Source organism: Lactuca saligna, chromosome 8 (assembly GCF_052625555.1).
Source record: "Lactuca saligna cultivar CGN05327 chromosome 8, ASM5262555v1, whole genome shotgun sequence".
Lineage (NCBI taxonomy): Eukaryota > Viridiplantae > Streptophyta > Magnoliopsida > Asterales > Asteraceae > Lactuca > Lactuca saligna.
The window spans coordinates 29,610,851-29,633,047 of NC_136424.1; the positions used below are offsets into that span (position 1 = coordinate 29,610,851).

General features: G+C 34.5%; 1 protein-coding gene and 1 long non-coding RNA gene across 2 annotated transcripts; one reads left to right on the top strand and one right to left on the bottom strand.

The window, feature by feature from the left end:
- Window positions 1–8,907: 8,907 nt before the first annotated feature.
- LOC145008217 (uncharacterized) lies at window positions 8,908–10,687 on the bottom strand. Its single transcript, XR_013663300.1, has 2 exons — window positions 9,987–10,687; window positions 8,908–9,716 (listed from the first exon to the last, which is right to left on the bottom strand). It is a non-coding gene; the product is annotated as an uncharacterized LOC145008217 (long non-coding RNA).
- A 3,407-nt stretch (window positions 10,688–14,094) lies between these two features.
- On the top strand, window positions 14,095–15,086 carry LOC145009516 (uncharacterized). The gene is made up of 3 exons (XM_078968200.1): window positions 14,095–14,286; window positions 14,373–14,622; window positions 14,728–15,086. The coding sequence occupies exons 1-3, from the start codon at window positions 14,095–14,097 to the stop codon at window positions 15,084–15,086; spliced, it is 801 nt and encodes a 266-aa protein (XP_078824326.1).
- The last annotated feature ends 7,111 nt before the right edge of the window (window positions 15,087–22,197 follow it).

A 22,197-nucleotide genomic window follows, 5' to 3' on the forward strand; every position in this document is an offset into this window, starting at 1 on the left:
CAATGCTCAAATTCATATTCATAAGCACTCATGAATGTTGCAGCAAACATTTGCTTATGTCTAATACTCTTTTAGACAATCCACACACCAATTCATGACAGTCTTCATTCATATCTACTTCCAATTTATGAACGACTGTGGCATGTTTGAATAATTCGATTATACTTAATAAAATCAATTATTCTGGAAGTCAAAACATGCAAAGTGAAACACAAGAATAATACTAATCCCATATGGCCTCAACCCTTTGAGCATAAATAAAACACCTTTTATTTATCACCATATCGATTACTCAATATTTGTCGTTTCGGGTAATCAACTTCTTACTTGAATTATTACACTTGTCCCATGCTCCTAGCATGCACACAATGTTTACCTTGGTTCTTACTTTGTGAAATAGATCAAATTGAACACATTTCCAATCATTCTCATTTCACAACTCCAAATCCTTTTTTCATAAGTTTAAGAATATCAAATTCTTGCTACTTATAGAATATGTTAGATTCTAACATTTTATGCAAAGATCCTTTTGTAATGTCATTGCACTAAAGTCACAAAGACTATTGCCAATAAAAAATACAAAGTCTTCTATTCGGAGATTGTTACAAGACAATTCCTTAGATATGACGTCTCTCACTCAAAGTACATTCCTTCGAACATCCTTTTGCATAAAAGTTTCTAATCTAGACATAGATTTTCAATATTCAATTCCTAATATGGATACGCTTCCATATTTTCCATATGACAACTCATTCTTAATAGAATATTATCTATTTATAATGTCAATATGGTCCATCCAATACCATGCTTCCAACCACTCACAAGCAACCAATCCTCGTTGAACTTTGGATTGTCCTTTGATGGTTGTTTAATTATTTTAGTCAAAACCAATTCTAGTCCCTTTTTCCCTCTAAATGCGCTAGACATTTGGAAAGTTTTAGAATGGTCCAATATTAAAGCATTTGCAATCGATCCTATACCTGAAGCGTATGGGACACGATGCATAATGTTTTATTTTCTATGTTCTCAAAATTCGAATTGTGAAAAGGAATGTCGTAATCATAATCGAAATTTTAAGAACACACTATGTACCTTTGACTAAATTTATTAACATTTCTCAACCTATGCCTTTAGATTTGAAATAAAGCATAATATTCTCTCCCTTAATTATAGCAAAACAACTATACAACCCTTACGACTTTGCAAGGTATAACTCTTGTTTTCTATAATTAATATTGCCAACTTGCAAAACTTTCCATAATAATCATACAATCATAACTTTTATGCTCCCACTATTATGATGATTATTATAAAACATAACACTTATGCTCCCGCTAGCTTCGACATGTATTCATAAACATCTTAACTTCCAGAAAGACAATACCTATTAAATTTCTTAAGTCCATGTTTCTAATACTTAATGCTTTGATAATCTTTTATCAAGGCTTCTCGAACTTATACACCTTTGCCTTTAGATAGTTCATATGTGTGTCTAAACAATTAAGACTAATTGCCAAACTTCACAATTCAAATTATGGAAAGAGATACCGTAACCATGATCGAATTCGAGAATGCAATTTTACAATCACTATCTTATTAAAACCTTTCTTAGTGAAAGCATTTCCTCACAATCATTTTCATGAAGGAGGAAATCTTATGACACTTAGATTTTAACCGGTGTATGTGTTTCTATCCATGTGAATTTGTTAAAACCAAAGTTTACGACAAATTCAAACTCATATGGACCGAACTTTCTTAATCTTGATTTCTTGCCTTATGGTAGCACAGCTGCCCACCACATCTTCCAAGTAGTTAAGCATCTCACCTTTTTCCTATCAATGTACCTTTCATTGATCAAGGTGCCTTGCCTTTTATGCATTCAAAATGAGAACTCAAAGAACTCACATGCATAATTAACTTAATTGGAATAGCACATAAACAAAATAATGTCAACACGATAGGTTGCAAACCTCAACTCGTGTGCTAGTGATGATCAATAAGGTTTATTTGATTTGTTCTTGAAACCTTTCCAGACCATTAAGACTCCCACTGATTCCTTAACATATAAGATTCTTTTGTCAATAAACATTTCTTGACAAACAAATATTCAAGAGTTAGTGTAGTTTTTATCAAAACACTTCATAAATTGGTCCTAGTCGGTCTTTGTCTTATTCAAGACATCACAACTTTCCACATTTGATGAATGTTATAAACCTTTAATACTTTTCACTCATTGTCACAATCTTAACTTTAAGACTTGTTATTGGAACGAAGTATGATAGACTTCTTGATTTAACCATTTCTTCAATCCTTGATTCCTCTTCTTGGACATACAATTGTACCAAGACTCACTTAGAGGATCAATTGAGATATGGTTCCTATCATAAAGCATAAAAGGTACTCTCCCTTCTTCTTCGAATGGAGAAACTTTTATCTCTCTGCTTTCTTGATTCTTCTTATTCGTTCTGCTATTGATTTAAACTTTTTCAATCAACTAAGAATTACACTTAATCTTGCAAGTATAATCATATTTACTAAAGTTTTATTAAATCATGACGAATATCTGTTACTTCTATGGTGAACTTGATCAACACACAACTTTGTGTACTCGATCTCCTAGTCCTTCACTTGACACTTTGTCAACGAATTAGTCTAATTATCAAATATGAAATTTTTCATTCATCATGCAACCAAGTTGCGTGATTCCAAATTTCTGTCCAATTGAAACTTTGGGCGATGCGAAACTCTCCCTATTTGGTAAATTCTCGACATTTCCATAAATAACATAACTAAGAATCATATCCATTTGTTGTAGAAATATGCAAACATCAATTTTCATAACGATTTCATTGCAAGGAAGTAAACAAATAAGTCAAACAAAATTTATTTTATTTATAAAAGCAGCGGAAAAACATTTGTCCTTACAATGCAAAATCTATTGAAAACTATGTAAAAGGAAAATTTCTAACAACTCTATCATAACTATCTAAGCTCAAAATCCAATCTTCAAGTCCATGCGATCGAGATCCATCTCTTGTTATTAGATTCATCTTGCTCTCTTATCAAGCTTCCTTTCTTTTCACCGATCCTACAAAAACATTCAAATGCAATCTTATCACATCATGTATTAAGAATCAACGAATAGGAACTTAATTAAGTTAGATAATGGATTTTACCTGAAGCACATCCATACTCTTTGACTCTCCCATCTTTGGAATTTTCAGGCTCTTGGGGCGGACTTCTATCCAATGCCCTTTCTCTTGGCAATAAAAACAAATTGACTCTTTTGGAAAAACACATGGAACTACTTCAGACATCGCCTTTCTCTTATGATCAAACTTTTCGATCATTGCATGTCTTTCATTGCCATTGTCTATATCCATATAGGTCTTGAAGGCAGATTCACCAATCAACTTTGCTTTTCTATTGCGCCAAACCATTGCTGATTTAGCAGCAATAAGCATATATGTGAGATCAATAAGGGTCACGTCGTGGTTCATCATATAGTACTCTCTTACGAACTCACTATACGAGTTAGGAAGTGACTGAAGAACCCAATCAACAACCATCTCTTCACCGACAACGGATCCCATCATTCTTAACTTATCAATGTGTGACTTCATCCCTAAGACGTGTGCACACACCGACTTTCCTTCTTTATGTTTACTTGCCAAAAGGGCTTGAGTGATATTGAACCTTTCAATTTTACAATCTTGTGGGTTAGGGAGGATAATTGGAGGAGGAGGAGGAAGTGAAGCATGATTTCTTGTTCCTCGATCGAATCGTGGAATATCATCTTCATGTGGAATGCTTGTTCCATGGGATTTGAGAAGACCATAGTTGTCGAACTTTGACATCTACAAAACGGGAGAAAACAAATTCAAGTTAGTTGATCGATTGAGTCCTTAGTAAATCACCCAAATGAGATACTAAGGCTAGGACCCAACACAATATTCTACAACTCGGGAGAGGGATACCGTAACCCTAATTGCAGAATATTTGAAGGTAAGTGAATGACGATTCACTAATTTCCACCATGAAAAACGAAAAAGAAATTTAAGTTTTAAATCTATGAAAACTCCTAGATCCTTTGAGATTCATTGAACTTTCAATGGCATGTTTAAATCTCGATATGTCCCTCTAGTTTGTGACTGGGATGCCGAGGATCACAAAGCGGGTGTGAATAACCATGCAAACTACATGGTGCCCTCACATGTTACAGTCACCTATTCGATGTGCCGGTAAACCACACACGCTCCACCGAACTATGACAAACATTGAGTCACCCTTTGCTACCTTTGCTTAGAACCATTTAATGTGCCGGTAAACCACACACGCTCCACTAAAGTCTTTGCAAGGGCACAAAGTGTAATTTCATGGAATTGCATCAATTCACTTTTGCCTAAGTAACTAAGATTGAGAATTTGAAAAACGTTTAGTTACTTTGTATTTCATTATACTTATAATGGAAGGTTTCGTCATATCCTACCCGTTCGGCTAACGACCCTCCACTAGTCAAGAGTGCGGTGGGTAAGAGTGGATACCCATTCAATTGCCATTTTATAGGCAATTTCCTTAAACACCCCTTATAGACCAGCTTCGTGAATGAGGCCTACTAACGGTAAGACTGACTTTTACTCATACATATATATAATGTTAGACTTTTAATGTTATATATAGTATATGGTGCATTTTACACTTTTAAAATATTAGGTGATCAAATTTAACAATTATACTTTTAATTCAATTAAATTGTAAACCTAAACTTTTATGGATTTATTAAATCTCTTTTAATTATACACCTTAATTAATTAATAAAACCATAAGGGTGTGATTTGAATCTTTTCAAAACATTACTAGGGTTTTAGAATTTAACATTCCTTATTAACTTTTAATCAACTTTTAAATTCCAAAACTTGAGGGCAAGTTTTGAAACCTTTTTTCAAAACATTAGGGTTTTGACTATTTAAATTTCAAAACAACAAAACTTTTGGGTTCAAATTTAAACTATAAAACCTAAAGGGGAAAATATGAAACTTTTCATAACAACAAGGATCAAATAACAAATAATTTTAATTAACATTTAATCACATAATTATCCATAGTTGATTTATTTAATGATTTCTTGCAAAACAATTTATCAATTTAATCAAAATAATCAATCAATTATCACATAAGGAAACAAATATTTTATTAATTGATAATTATCTTTAATTAGATCAAGAATATAGTCATATATATCATAAAATCGGATTTATATTGATCTAATATGATAAAGGCAAGTATCTCAAAGATAAACAACAAAAAATCCCGAAATTACCTCTGTCTGACGCACCGACTCGCCGAGTCACCCTCTGGAACTCGCCGAGTAGGTCTGACTCGCTAAGTCCAAGAGTGACTCGCCGAGTCAGGTCGAACAGTGAGGCCAAAACACATTTTTCAGTTACATTAAGCATCAATACAATAGAAACCAGTCTAGGCTCTGATACCACTGATGGGTTTTGGTCATAAGACATCCTATGTGCTCATACAAACCCTAATGCTTGGATCTAGGTTTCTCTATTGTACATGCTTTGAATCCAAGACTATAAACCCTAATTCTAGCATACAAGTAATCATATTAACATAAGAATAAGTTTATAATGTTACCTTGATTGTTATGTAGCAATAACAATCTCAAATTTCCTTGTATTGACTTTGGAAGGCTTAGAGTTACAAGTGTCACTCCTCTAATGGCTTACAAATACCAAGAGCAAATGGAGAAGGTATAAAGAGAGAGGAGAGAGGTTAGAATTCATCCTTAGGACTTCTTGGGAAGGGATACACGAATTCATGAGCCAATGGGTGTTTATATAGGTGTTCAGATAGGGTTTCAGTCATTATCCTTATCTAGTTGCTTGCCTACCAAGCAACCCATAAGATAAGTCTTAGAAATCCCTTATCCTTTATCCTTTGGACGATTTCAAGGATATCTTATCCCTTGAATTCGTCCAACCTATATCTAGGATAACTATTACCATATATTGTAACTATCACATAATTACAATTCAGCCTCTCTAGTTTAATTAATTACATTTGATCACAAAATTAATTCTTAATTAATTATTGACCAATTATAATTAAACAAATATGATTTCTCCTTTAATATATTATTCTTATAACATATTAATAAATCATAATAACCTCTCTCTCTATTTATTTCTCCAATCAAGTTGCTTTGGTGAAGGCAACCCAAAAGAACCATGCACCATCGGGTCAAGTACATACCAAAATAGTTATGGACTTAGACACTAATCCAACAGTTTTTAACCTCGGCCTTCTTTATAAATGGAAGTGGCGGTTTCTTAATGATAATGGAGTTCTTCGAGTTAAAATTGTCAAATTTTGTCATGGGAAAGGTGGTGGTTTTTTATCTAGTTGCTTGCCTACCAAGCAACCCATAAGATAAGTCTTAGAAATCCCTTATCCTTTATCCTTTGGACGATTTCAAGGATATCTTATCCCTTGAATTCGTCCAACCTATATCTAGGATAACTATTACCATATATTGTAACTATCACATAATTACAATTTAGCCCCTCTAGTTTAATTAATTACATTTGATCACAAAATTAATTCTTAATTAATTATTGACCAATATTAATTAAACAAATATGATTTCTCCTTTAATATATTATTCTTATAACATATTAATAAATCATAATAACCTCTCTCTCTATTTATTTCTCCAATCAAGTTGTTTTGGTGAAGGCAACCCAAAAGAACCATGCACCATCGGGTCAAGTACATACCAAAATAGTTATGGACTTAGACACTAATCCAACAGTTTTTAACCTCGGCCTTCTTTATAAATGGAAGTGGCGGTTTCTTAATGATAATGGAGTTCTTCGAGTTAAAATTGTCAAATTTTGTCATGGGAAAAGTGGTGGTTTTTCGGACGATTCGAGAATAGGAATTGGAGGGGGTGTTTGGCAAAAGATTGTAGGATCCATCATGGATGTATTCCTTCTAATTACATGTATAGAGTGGTGAGGGATGAGACTCAAACGAGGTTTTAGAAGGATGTTTGGTTCTTGGATATTCCTCTTAAGAAGCGGTTCGGGAGGCTCTTTGCTTTGGCCTTTAATCAAGACGCTCGAGTAGCACCAAACATCCTTCTAGAACCTCGTTTGAATCTCATCCCCCACCACTCTATACATGTAATTAGAAGCAATACAACCATTCTCATGGAGGTGATTAATGGATCCTACAATCTTTTGCCAAACACCCTCTCCAATTCCTATTCTCGAATCGTCCGAAAAACCACCACCTTCCCCATGACAAAATTTGACAATTTTAACTCGAAGAACTCCATTATCATTAAGAAACCGCCACTTCCATTTATAAAGAAGGCCGATGTTAAAAACATCCAAACTACTAACCCCAAGGCCTATAAGTTTCTTATTTAAAAAGTAAAAATTTATTATAGGGATTTATAGTTTCATGAGATAATGACTTAGGAGGGTAATAACGTTTTCCGTTTGTCCATATTGGGTCCTCAACGTATTTTTTGTGTATATTACACCATTAAGGTTGTTATAACCGTTTATAAATAATCCTTTTACCGGCTTCTTCCTGTTAAAAGGACTATTTGTAAACGATTATAATAACCTTAATGGTGTAATACGCACAAAAAATACGTTAGGGACCTAAAATTGACAAACAGAAAATGTTATTACCCTCCTAAGTCATTATCCCTTGAAAAAACCAAGAAACGTAGGACTGATACACAATATTTTTTAGGACTAAGCAATAGACCGAACTGCAGAATAGGTTCCCCTTGAATCTCAATTCTAGTTCGATTCGGTTCCAATAGTTATGTAGTGCATAGTTGATCAATGTATTAAAACTATCTCCAGCAACATCATCATCTTGTTTTGCAACTTCCTCTTTAAATGCGGGGCAGAAATCTTTAGAACATGAATCACAAAAAGAATCTCATCCACAAGAACCTTGATAGTGTATATAAGTCATGTCAAAAAGCATCTTGTAGCTCATCATATACACCCCCTTCCCTTATTTCCTAGCAATCGTAAGGGTGGACTCATATAAAGGGGTGTCGAAGTCCACATTCGTCGCCTTCTCCATCACAATGCCAAAGAAAGAGAAAAAACAAGATTTTACGTACCAAGGAAGACATAAAACTTCCGCATGCCAAATGTTGTGTTGCCGAGGCCACATCATTTTCCACATCACCGTTGCCAAGCTCTTGACATCCCCACTCCCTACACCTAAATGAATTAAGACACTAATATCTTATCGAAATTCCATCACTACTCAACCAAGCTAATCCATCCCTAAAAACACGAATTTACCTAACCAAATATTAGATCAATAAACGAAGATCTAATCACCATGTCGGCTTTGGTAGTTGATGAACGCCTATTGTGCTGAGAATCCCAACATAATCCATAAGATCCCTAGACATTTAATCTCCATTTCCACAAGAACTTCATTCTTATGCATATTTGGAGAGAGAGAGAGAGAGAGAGAGAGAGAGAGAGAGAGAGAGAGAGAGAGGCGGGTGCAAAGACTTCAAACTAACACATACAGCACAATAACAAACTTCATGGAAGGCGTAACAACTTTATATATATGATAATTTTTCGTAGAAAACTTTTTTAAGGTAGGCCGTTCGACCAATCATAATGAAAAAGTGATCATGTGAATATATGATTGATTACAATCAATGTAGGAGGCTCCAGGGAGCGTTTTTGTAAAATAATAATAAAAAATAAAACAATTTTGTTGATTGTTACTTGTTGTCTACTTGTTAGGTAATCCTTTTTAATAACATTTATTGTAAAAAAATCTACCAACAACGTATAATTAATATATCCAATTCAAATATGTAATTAAAAACCCATATTATACAACTCTGTGATTTTTGATGTCGTAGAAAAATTGAAGCCATTAAATGATGTGTGACAGTAGCAAAAAGAATATACATACACACAAACACATAACTGATACAAGTGAATGATGATGAATTGACTGACAAAACTGGTGCTGGTGGTACCTCCACCTCCTCATCTGTTTTGCACCATCTTCTTCCTCTTTCATTAATGCTACTACAATCCTTAAATATCTCTCACCTTAAATTTCCTACCAATCATTATAGGGTTACAACTCTTAATGCACGCAGTACAACACCCATTATTCATTAAAAATCTTAAACGTATGCTCCACACCAAACTACAACATCCATGTCTTTCGATCGACTGATTATATCTACAATCTTGCTTACAATTCTTTACAATCAGTCATACTTACGCATGTGATTATGAAGCTGTAGATTTTTCTAAAATAAACTTGCTTACAATTCTTTCGATCGACTGATTATATCTACAATCTTGCTTACAATTCTTTACAATCAGTCATACTTACGCATGTGATTATGAAGCTGTAGATTTTTCTAAAATAAACTTGTTACTTTTGGCGTTTTCCATTATGGATAACTACATTCAAAATGGTAATCATTTAATAGAGAAGATGCATGTTACCAGAAGTCACCGTATATCTGGCAGACATGACATGTTGATAACTAGAATCCACGCATTAAAACCATATTCCAATGATTTAACACAAAGATCTTAACTTTCCAAATGCAATCCAAAATATATTAAGAACCCAAAGACAGATATTTAAACAAATATCCTCGAATCCCACATTTGAATCTGCATATCCAACAATCAGTAATGAGTCTCACCATGTTTCAGAGCCGTTTATCAAACAGGCATCAGATCATCTTAAGATCTAACCACATAACTAGCACAATAACACATTATTTACACACACAAAGCAGTTCAGAAGACCAGGTTACATCAGAAACATATATATATATATATATATATATATATATATATATATATATATATATATATATATATATATATATATATTAGGGTTTTGCTTTGAAGTTGAAAGGGTCAAAGGGAAGGACTTACGGTAAAAAGCAAGTGTTGTGCTTTTGATGATGATCATCAACACAAAGATCTTTGCTTTTGGGAATGAATCATCACCCCAGGACTGCAAAAAGCATAATGCCTTCAACCATATCCAATAGGTCAAAACCAAAAGCATAGAAAGCACACATACACAGTAGCCATGATATGTAACAGTTCGTTTTCTTGGTGAATAGTATAACGACTGTGGGAGACTAATATAGAGAAAAGATTCAAGACGGTTTTACAAAGAGATACCAACAGAGCTCCGTTGACAGTATGCCCACCTCCCGGACTAAATTACCCACTAGTTGCAACACAGAGAGAGAGAGAGAGAAGAAGAAGAAATTTTGACTTAGATTCTTTCTTTTTCTTCATATCAAACTACGAAACCCTAATTACAAGAGCCACACACGCACTATAGTTACTTTATGTTTTTCCTATAGTGGGTTTTGATCAATGAATAGGGAGGTGGACAGAATGCCAAAGAAATCTGCAGGAAGCCCTTTATTAAACCGCCATGAATTAAAGTCGAGAGTATGAATACCCTAATACCATAAAAGCACACACTCAAACACTACGGTATACACATATAAAGAAAGATGTTTGAGAGAGGAAGAAGGGAGATGGGTGTTTATTTATTAAAGATGATGATGATGATGATGAGAGAGAGTAGTATAGAGAGAGAAGACAGCATAGTGAATTAGAGGGTTAAATAATTAAGAGGGGTGGAGGACTGGAGGGTCATCTTGATAACAGTGTAGTATTCCTTTTTCCAGAAGATCACTTGTAAACAACGCACTGAGAATTGGACATGTTGCTGGATTAGAGAATTTAGGCCTTGGAAAAGGTGGTTAGCCATAATTATTCAACCACAAGCTCTCTGTCACGATTATGATGAGTGAAAAACCAACATATCATGGGTCTTTTCTTGTTTGCATAAAATCAATCACACTCTAAAGATTCTATCTACCACATAGATATACAGTGAGAGGTGTGCAAAAGCTATATGTAACCCACCTAAAGAAAAGCTAAGAGAAACTGTGAAAAGTTGCTGGATTTGAGGCTTTTAGGTAATGAAAAATGGAACACATCATCAAATTCACAAAGGATATCAACGATATTCGAATCCGTTTCAAGATTTCAAGATGAACTAGTTTCATGACAGTTGATATATAGCTTGATATATAGCTTTATTCCATATCAAATATAGTATCATGGTTATTTATTTGATCTTGTTTCTGTATATAAGATTTGGAGATCTTTTCGTACGCTCAAAATGAGCAAATCTTTTTCTTCTAATAACAATATTCTCCAACAAAAAGAAATAAACTTTTTATTCGCTTACATGCGTTCAGTGAGTAAACGAGGTTTATATTTAACGCTTCCTAAGAACCCAATTATGCGTCTACTGTAAAATTCAGTTAGCAGGCGTTATTAGGTGTTTTTAAGGTTACTTTGCTTAACCAAAAGCCTTCATTAAAAATGTTTGATTCTTTAGAAGATCGTCGTTTACGTAAAACTCCATGGATTGATTGCGTTAAAAGGTTATAAAAAGGATGTTTCACAAGTACATTGAATTACACAAATGCATGATTTTAAAAGTAGATCAACGTGACCGGTTGAACCAAAAAAACTATCAAAATAATGGTTTTTTCAAGCTCAAAACTATTTGGTTTTAAATTAGTAAAAACTAGCTAGTTTACCAAAAATCTGGTTCAAACCAGTTCAATTCAACCACTAAAAAACCGGTTTTTATATAAAAATTTTAACCGTAAAACATAGTCTAGCACATGTATCCGATAGAACCAAACTCCTTGACCCTTCTTTTTATATAAGCAACTTTCAACCTTTTTAGTTACAACCAATGTAGGAAGAATTAGGATATTTTTTAGACAAAATTGCAAAAATGGTCTCTGTGGTATGCAAAATTTTGGAGTTTTAATCCAAACCACGAGTTTTTTGGATACATAATCCTTTTGGAGTGGTTTCTATGTGGTTTTGGTCCTTAACTTTAACTCCCGTTAAGTTGGATATGTCAAGTCCCCTCACGTGCCTCACACATAAGGGTAATTTCATCATTTCATATGTTAGAGACCATTTTTGCATAAACGTTTTTTGGATTAATTGACATTTACCCCTCATTTACTTTCCCAACACTCGTCAACTCCCCAACTCCCTCCTTCTTTGCTTCTGCTCCATTGAACCTGCAAAAAACCCTCGTTGCTTATCCAAAAAATATAATCGACACTACACATACAAGGGCATATGTTTAATACGAAATGGTGTTCGTAATATGGCATACCAGACCAAAACACGAAGTTGTTGATGTATCAACAGTATATGGTAAGTTGCTTTGTTTTCTTTAACTATTATACTTTTCATTTTCTTATTGATTTAGAACAAAAAAATGCAAAATTTTGACTTTGTTAATATGTACAATTTTGATTTTTAGCTGGTGCACCCACATGGTTTAGTATTAAGCTTCATCATGATGGGAAATTAACTAAGTTACCTGATATAAAGTACATTGGAGGTGAAGTGCGTTATGTTGATTATGTGGACATTGATGAGTTTTCTGTGCATGAACTTGATGTCATAATGCTTGACCTAGGTTACCCAGACCCACAAAATTCTGAATTCGCTGATGAATCCCAATTATATACTACCATTTTAGGATACCTAATGGTGACTTTCAATTTGGTCTTAGAGCTTTAGGGAATGATCAGGATGTGATCAACCTTTCTAAATACATTACACATAACAAGCTGATTGAGGTGTATACATAGCATGGAAAGACAAATTTACTGACTTACTTCATGTCACCAAATGCAAAGGGTAAAGTTGTCATTGAGGAATTACCAGAAAATGATGATCAAGGGGCTGGAGTTGAGGGTCAAGTTCATGCAGATTCTCCAATGAAAAATGTAAACCATGGTAATGGTGAGCCTATTGGTGAGTTCACGTCTCTGGTTCTTTTTGGGAGTAAGAATGATAGTTTCTCACCAGAGTATAGAAGGGGTAGGGTTGGGAATTCCAATATAGGTGAAAGTTCTTGTAGCAAGAGGCTTAATTTAGATTATATTGATGAGGGTGTTCATATTTCAAAGGAAAAGAATGATGATCATGATGGTTCAACTGATGTTCAGGAGGCAGCAACTTGTGTCATATTGGTGAGATGGATGATGTTAGGGAGGCTGCAACTGTTGTTCAAGAGGCATCAACTGTTGATGAAGGATGCTACAACACCCCTTGTTAATAATGATGATGAACAATTGAATAAGTTATTTGATAACCTTATGGAAAATTTGATTAGCAGTAATGATGATAACGCAGACTATGAAGGGGATGGAGAATCTGAAGAGGGTAATCAAGAGTATGAAGAGGATGATGAATCTCAAGAAAGTGATCCAAATTTTGAAGAGTATGATGAATCTGAAAATAATGATCCAGAGTATGAAGAAGATGAGAGACAGATAGAAGATGAAGATCATATGGATGACATAATGGATGTTGACAACAATATACAGGATGTGGATGTGGACATGGGAGACTTCACTCTCAATGTTGAAAGTGATGTGGAAGGTTCTTGTATAAATGTTGTTCATGGGCATGAACATGAAGATATTGAAGTGATCAACAATGAGGAATTTAAATCTTTGGATGAAGGATCTGACCAAGACAGAGAGAGAAGAGCTCTTATCAAGAATTTGAGAAAAGAACAAAGGTGCAGTCTTGGGGAAGTACATAAACAATCATTTTCAGTTGGAGATAAATTTAATAGTAAAAAAGAATTAAATGAGGCAATTGATCTGCATGCACTAGAATCAAGAAGGAATCGTTTCTTTAAAAAAAATGACAATGTAAGGCTTAGGGCACAGTGTAGAGGAGTTGTACCTGTCACCAATAAAGGCCAAGTGGGTAGTCAAGCTACCACTTCAAAAATAAAGGGTAAAGAATTAATGACACCACAATGAAAATAGATGTATGTTATGAGCCTAACCCTAATTCCCCAACCAGGCAGTTTAGAAGAATTTATGTGTGTTTGGGTCCACTGAAAAAAGGGTTCAGGGCATGCCTTAGGGACTTATTAGGTTTTGATGGTGCCTTCATGAAAGGACCATTCCCTGGGCAGGTCCTTTCAACAGCTGGTCTTGATTCCAATAATGGAATTTACCCATTAGCATATGGGATTGTTGAGTCTGAAAACACAGAAAGCTGGAAATGGTTTTTAGATAACCTTGGGAATGACTTGGACCTTGGAAGAAACTCAAATTTTACTTTTATAAGTGACAGGAAAAACGTAAAGCTGGAAGTGATTTTTATGCATTTGGTCATTTAAAGTGTGGTTTTAAGTTAATTCTAATGATTGACAATTGATTCTTACAGGGTTTACATACTGCAATTGAGCAATTGTTTCCTAATGTTGAGCATAGATATTGTATCAGACATATTCATGACAATATGAGGAAAAGATGGAGGCAAACAGAGTACACGAACCACTTATGGAGGTGTGCATCAGCTACCACTATTCCTGAGTTTGAACATTTGATGAAGGAGTTTAGTCAGTATGATAAGGAGGCATGTGAATGGTTGAAGCAAATTCCCTTTAAACATTGGGCAAGGAGTTATTTTTTAGGTAAATCTATATATTCCAATTTGGTCCTTATGTCTTTCACTTGGTGAACTGTTTTACTTGTATGTAAATTGTATTAAATGTTTTTTAATGGTAATGTACACACAGGAAGAGCAGTTTCTGATGTGTTGATATCAAACATGTGTGAAGTGTTTAATGGGAAGATGGAGAAAAGAAGGGATAAGCCTGTCATTGGATGTTTAGAATACATAAGGGAGTATCTAATGAAGAGGATATGCAATGTCATGAAGGAAATGAAAAATGCTAAAGGTCCACTAACACCCACAACAACAGACATCCTAGCTGCAAGAAAAACAGTTGCTTCACAATACATTGCTAGTTGGAATGGGGGAGACAAGTATCAAGTCACAGGAGCTTTGCAGGATCAACATGTGGTTGATGTTAGGAACAAAACATGCACTTGCAGAAAATGGGAATTCCATGCAGACATGCAATTGCAACTCTGAATGAGATGAGTAAAGACCCGAGGTTGAGCTTGACATTTACAAATGGGTTCACAAGGTGTATTTTCTAGATACATGGAAAAAGGCTTATTCTTTTAAGGTGGAGCCAATTAAGGGTAAATCCATGTGGCCCAAAAATGAATGTCCCACAAAGCTAATCCCTCCTCCACATCGCACTCAGGTGGGAAGGCCTAAGAAAAAGGGGAGACAAAGTGAGGGTGAAAGGTTAAGCAAAAAGCAGAAGGAAAGTCAAGGTGATGGAGTGAATGCTACACAAGAAGGAGGTTCCTAAAAACCAACAAATGATGGAGTTCAGAAGCTATCAAGGAAGCATATCAGTGTTACTTGTAGCAAATGCAAGAACAAGGGACACAACTCTAGGACCTGTAAAGGGCAAGGTGGGAATTAGTCCAAGAAGTAATGTGTCATGCATGCATTGGGTTTTCTATGATTTTGGTTGGTTATGAAAACTTGGTTGTTATGTTTACAATATTTTTGTTGAAAACTTTTGGTTGGTTGTTATGAAAACTTGGTTGTTTTCTTAGGTATGGTAATGTGTCCCTTTTGGTAATGTTTAGAATCTTTGGTTGTTATGTTTAGAAACTTTGGTTGTTATATTACAAGTCTTAATGAAATATGCATTTTGTTTATGTACAATTGGTTCTAATATATACATTTTGGTAATATATTCATACCATGTCTATTCATATGTTAATTCTGATACATTCATATCATTTTGGTAAAACATTCATTACACTTGCATCATAAAATTATACATATATCATTATCATCATAAGTCCAACAAAATAACCAAAACACCCTTCAGAGTATACCCCAACACAAACCAAATACAGAAGAATACAATCACAAAGAAAAACCAACTTCCAAACATGTACATTTTCAGCTTCAAATTATCATCCTTCAATGCTTTGACATTTGCCACCAACATATTGTTCCTACATATCAGTCCATTGCATTGATCCTGTAGCATGTTCATACTTTTAACCAACTCATTGCATCGTTCCTGCATTGAATTCAAATTTCTTAGCAGACCAAGTATGATGGCTTTAGCCCTAGCACATATTGGGGGATCAACCACCTAATAAACCCACAAACAGAATCATTCATAGGGCATGCAAAAAATCTCCTTCCTGGATTCAGAGGGGTCCAAGACGTTTTCACCACAACAACTTTTCTACAAAAACATAGCACCATTTTTGTTGTAGTAGAGCTCAAGAAGAAGAAGGGTAGAAGAAAAGAGACGTTGGGGAATGTTGGGGAAGAAGATCGCAATAAGTGGGGGTATTCAAAAGGATTTAATACAAAAACGTTTATGCAAAAATGGTCCCTAACATATGAAATGAAGAAATTACCCTCACGTATGAGGCACGTGAGGGGGCTTAACAGATCCAACTTAACGGGAGTTAAGTCCAGGGACCAAAACCACAAAGAAACCACTCCAAAAGGACCATGGATCAAAAAAAACTCATGGTTTGGACTAAAACCCCAAAATTTTGCATACCACAAGGACCATTTTTGCAATTTTGTCTATTTTTTTATAATCCAAATAACCAATAAAAAAATCTTAAAAATCAAATGGGGTGTCTATATGAAAAAATAGGGTGTCTTTTAAGACAAAACCAGAATATATATTAATGTTAATTCAAACCAAGTCATAATCAAATAGTTATATTTACAGGTATTTTAGTTATTCATATATTTTTGTTTATTTCTTTATAAGTTTGAATAAGTAAAGGTCATGTAGGTCATATTTAATAGTTTAGATAGGGGTTTGTTGGCTCTTGTTTTGTTGCTTTGACTAAGTAGACTATTATTGGGCAGACGTTCCAAGTTTTTAGGATAAGTTTGGCTATTTATTTACATATGTTGTTGTTTTGAATGATAATATAATAGAAGTTTCCCCTTGAAGTAACATTGCTAGTATCAATACAAATTGTTGTTTTGATTGGTGTTCAAAGTTTGTGATTCTAGGGACGAGGAGCTTAATTTCCAACACTTGGTATCAGAGCTAACAAGGGTGGTTCTCGATTATAGTATGTTCCGGTTCTGATGTGGCATTAATGACTCATAGTTGTGTTGATAAATGAAAGTATCGATGTAGTGGTTCGATCCAGGAGATGGCAGTTGTTGAGGAACAAAACAAGCAAGCAGGTCGAGAGGAAGAAAGCAAGCAGTAAGAATGAAAGTAAGCACTAAGGTTGATCAAATTTGGTGATCAAAAGAAACAATAAAAGCGAGTAGCAAGGTTGGTCATGTCTGTTGATTAGAAGGAATAAGTAGGAGTAGAAGGTTGTTGTATCTTAGCAAGCAAGAAAGAAGAAACAAGCAACAATCGAGAAAGAAAAACAAGGCCCGAACAAGCAAGTGAGAAAGCATAAAATTGCAGCAAAGACCGCTAGAGCCCATATCTGGAAAAGATTAGCGATAGCGAGAAGATCGAAGACCGAAGGAGGTAAACGTGATCAGTGGTTTGCTTGAGAAATAGAGACTGAGTGCCAAAGTCTGTGATAGAAAGAAAAAAGCTTGGCAGGAACAGTTTTGATTAAAGGGGGCAATGTTGGTGTTAATCCAAACCGAGTTAAAATCAAGTAATTATCTTTATAGGTATTTTAGTCCTTCTTGTAGTTTTCTTTATTTCAGTAAGAGTTTGAATAAGTAAAGGCCATGTAGGCCACATTTATTTTGCATATTTTTAGAATAATTTAGATAGGGGTTAGTTGGCTCTTGTTTTGCTATTGCTTTGACTAGGTAGACAATTAATAAGTAGACGTTCCGAGTTTTTAGGAGATGTTTGGCTATTTATTTACCTGTGTTGCTGTTTTGAATGAGAATGTAGGAAAAGTTTTCCTTTGAAAGTAATATTTCCTAGTGTCAATACAAATTGGTGTTCGAGCATGTGATTTCGGGACCGGGGAGGTTGATTTCCAACAGGAGAACAATGCAAACAGGATTATTTGACATAAAACGCTTTCAAAACTAAAACTATCGAGCCATAATTATTTTTCTAAGTAGACGTTCCAAGTTTTTAGGAGATGTTTGGCTATTTATTTACCTGTGTTGCTGTTTTGAATGAGAATGTAGAAAAAGTTTTCCTTTGAAAGTAATATTTTCTAGTGTCAATACAAATTGGTGTTCGAGCATGTGATTTCGGGTCCGGGGAGGTTGATTTCCGAGAGGAGAACAATACAAACAGGATTGTTTGACATAAAATGCTTTCAAACCTAAAACTATTGAGCCATAATTATTTTTCTAATTTGTTTATATATATATATATATATATATATATATATATATATATATATATATATATATATATATATATATATATATATACTTCTACTCCTACTTATTTACCTGTGTTGTTGTTTTGAATGAGAATGTAGAAAAAGTTTTCCTTTGAAAGTAATATTTGCTAATGTCAATACAAATTGGTGTTCGAGCATGTGATTTCGGGTCCGGGGAGGTTGATTTCCAACAGGAGAACAATACAAACAGGATTGTTTGACATACAACGCTTTCAAACCTAAAACTATCGAGCCATAATTATTTTTCTAATTTGTTTATATATATATATATATATATATATATATATATATATATATATATATATATATATATATATATATATAGTATGGATGTTATGTATTATGTGGATGTATGGTTGATTGTTAACAATCATTTTAGTTATTTTAAGAAAATGATTAATAAATATTATTGAATTAAAATAATAGAAAAACATCATCAAATTTCGTTGTAAGGGAATTTTAGTCATTTAAGATAAATTTAAAAAAAATGATTTCAAATTTTAGGGATAAATAATCCGCTTGATTTAAAAATCTCATTTTTTTTAAATTAATTCGATTTCAATTCTAACATAATTTATAAGCATAACCGATTTTATTCTATCAGGATATCATTTTGTTATAATGATGTCATATGATAATGTTATTATGTTAGAATATTATTAAATAATAACAAAATTCTTATATATTAATGTCATTAAAAATGAATAAAATTATTAAAAAAAATACAATATTCTTAAATATACAATTCTTGAACAAACACACTTGATTTTCTTCAATGGTCCAAATAATCAACTTTAATTCAATTAATATTATGGAAAAGTGATTTATTATCGTAAGAATGTAATTCTTGGTAGAATATATTTATTCTTGAACTCAATTCTAAGTATTTCTCTAGTATGTGTTTGCAAGGGAAGAACATCACCCTCCCTTATTCTGAAAGAATATTGGTCTTCCTCATTCTAAAAGAATATACTAAAAATTTGATTATGAAAGAATATTGCCCATACTTTCTTTGCATGTGCTCATTCAATGGTTTACATGTAAGTTACAAATCAACACATATTAAAGGTATTCCATGATAACAACATGAATGGATAAAATTAACATTAATACCTTGAGATATGGATCTTATAGTATGTTATAAGGTTTGTTTTATACCTTATGCCATGATGATGTTGCACACCAAAGATATTACACTAAACTAATAAAAATACCAAAGTAACACAAGAAAACAACATATAAAACATTGTATTTTACCTTGCTTGCAACATATCACTTGAGGGTAAAGGTATTGTCCATTGGGCAGTAAATAACTTCGGATCATTGATTCACCCATGTACGCAGGAAGTACATGGGAGTACGCATGGCATTTGTAATGCAAGGGAAAACCCTAAAAGGTTGGTGCCCTATTTAAAAAAACTTAAGACGCCCTTGGACCTTCTATTGAACAACCTCCATCTCTCTATATCCTAAGACCGAAACAATAAGCGTCATTTGTGAGATTTGAGCTTCAAAGTGAGTTTCGGTGGTGTTTTTGGTGAACTAGAACGAAAATACCATTTGGAGGTTGCTTGGGAGTTGCTTGAGCTGGTAGATCCAGAGTCATCTTCATCTTACCAAGTCATTTGAGGCAAAAAGCTCTCATCTTGATGGTCCTTTACGCTAGATCCAACTTAGGTTGTTGTTTGTGCGTTTTTTTGGGTCTTTTAAGACCTATTGGAGATTATGGTCTACTCCATAAGCCATGGATGTTAGATCTTAGCATATTTGAGGTCCATTATCCATAAAAATGCAACCTTTATGAGTTATTTTGATCCATACATGTGTTAAGATACTTAATATTGTTCTTTTTGATTTTTCGATTCCATTAAGCCATGAAGGTAGTAAAGTTGCCAACTTTACATGTTAAACCACCATTTAGGATCAGATCTGAGAGTTTGGCTTCATAGCTTGACCGATCAAGTGCTTAATGGGTTAATTTTGTTGTCTACGGAGTACATGATGAGTACCCAGCTCGTACGCTACTCATACTTGTCCCAGAAGGAGTAAGTTAAGCGTAAGTTTGAGTACGCCTAACATACTCAACAGTTTAAGCATCGGTTAAATTTAACGGGTTTGGGCCATGTTTTGGATATTTAGGGTTTGAGCCTTGTTGGGTTATTTGACTTATAACTTTGGGCCATAGATAGACTATGGGCTTTCTTAGAATTAGGTCCATGATGATATTGGGGCCCAATTAGAAAGTTGAGCCAGTGTGGGCCTTGGGATGCCATTTAGGAATTTGGGCCTTTTGAGCAAATGGGTTGGGCCTTTGTTTTGGGTCAAGTAAGAAAAGTGTAAAACGGTCTTTTACCCTGGATGTTGGACAAGTAATTTATATTCTTGATTATGGGTCGAGATCCAATTATTATTTCGATATTATTTGATGATGTTAGCTAGGGATTTTCCGGATCAGTAGAGCAAGATTTTATCTAAGAGATTCAATAGCTTGAGGTGAGTTTCATCACTATGTTTGGTAGGTTGAAGGCAACAATGCTAACCCATGGTTTATTATGAATAGGATGCTAGTTATTTACGTGACTCTCTCTCTATATATATATATATATATATATATGTGTGTGTGTGTGTGTGTGTGTGTAACACCGTAAATTTCAAAACAAATTGTTCAAATTTTTGTAAAACATAATTCATTTAATATTCATAAAACAACCATATTAATTATCCAATTCGAGTAAATACAAAATCCCAAGATCACAAATGTATAAACTTCGTGTGTGTGTGTGTACGGATCAAGCCGACGCCTTCCCGCAGTCGTCACTAGTACCTAAAATAATGACATCAAACACTGTAAGCACAAAGCTTAGTGAGTTCCCCAAAATACCATATATAACACATATTAGCCACTCAAGGCTATAACTCTGTAGGTCCATGCACCCAAACTCTGTGAACCCTCAGGTTCTAACTGTGTAAACATGCACAACATAAATCACATAGAAATAATGCAGTACAACACATAACATACATAGCATACAAACACTCTATCACATAACTCTGGTTACCTACTCAAGGTAAGTATAGTGAGAAGACTCACCTCGCGTCTCGGTAAGTCGTGAATCCTGAAATCACTAGTGTTCAATCCCCCGAGCTAAAGTCCTCCTATATCACAATACATCTCTAATTAACACTTTCCCAACTAAGGTTGACTACTCTTTAACAAGTCAACTTAGGTCAACGGTCAACTTTGACCAGACTCAGCGAGTGCACAATAGCGACTCGGCGAGTCTGAGCGTATACACTGATTTCCCTGAAATCCTCCCTTGACACGTCGAGTATCCTCCTAACTCGACGAGTTCCACCTGGCATGAGTTGTGGGGCCACTACGACTTAACTCGCCGAGTCTCAAGAACAACTCGGCGAGTCCAGCTTGACTCAGTCCACCTGTCCACTCAGACTTCCCCCTGACTTACTGAGTCAACCCTCCCCAACTCGGCAAGACCACTCGTTGTGTTGTCGGGCAACATTATACTACTCGCCGAGTATGTTCTTCGGACTCAGCGAGTCCGTGCTATGAAATGACTCAAACTTGCTCATAAGGTCAGATCCAGTCCATTAACCCATAGATCCAGTCCTTCCAAGCATATTTATCACGTAAAGTCACTATCTTGATGCACATACAATCTCTATATGACCATAAATGATGTTTTTGTCTCAAATACTACAACCCAAGGTCATAAACTCCATTGCTATACATAAAGCTTGAAGAATGAGGCTCTCTGGACCTCTATGGA

Bases quoted from the DNA above. Each gene is read 5' to 3' on its own strand.
- LOC145009516 (XM_078968200.1), top strand. From the start codon at position 14,095: ATGAAAGGACCATTCCCTGGGCAGGTCCTTTCAACAGCTGGTCTTGAT. The intron at 14,287-14,372 runs GTAAAGCTGGAA...TGATTCTTACAG, and splicing joins TTATAAGTGACAGGAAAAAC to GGTTTACATACTGCAATTGA. The intron at 14,623-14,727 runs GTAAATCTATAT...ATGTACACACAG, and splicing joins GGCAAGGAGTTATTTTTTAG to GAAGAGCAGTTTCTGATGTG.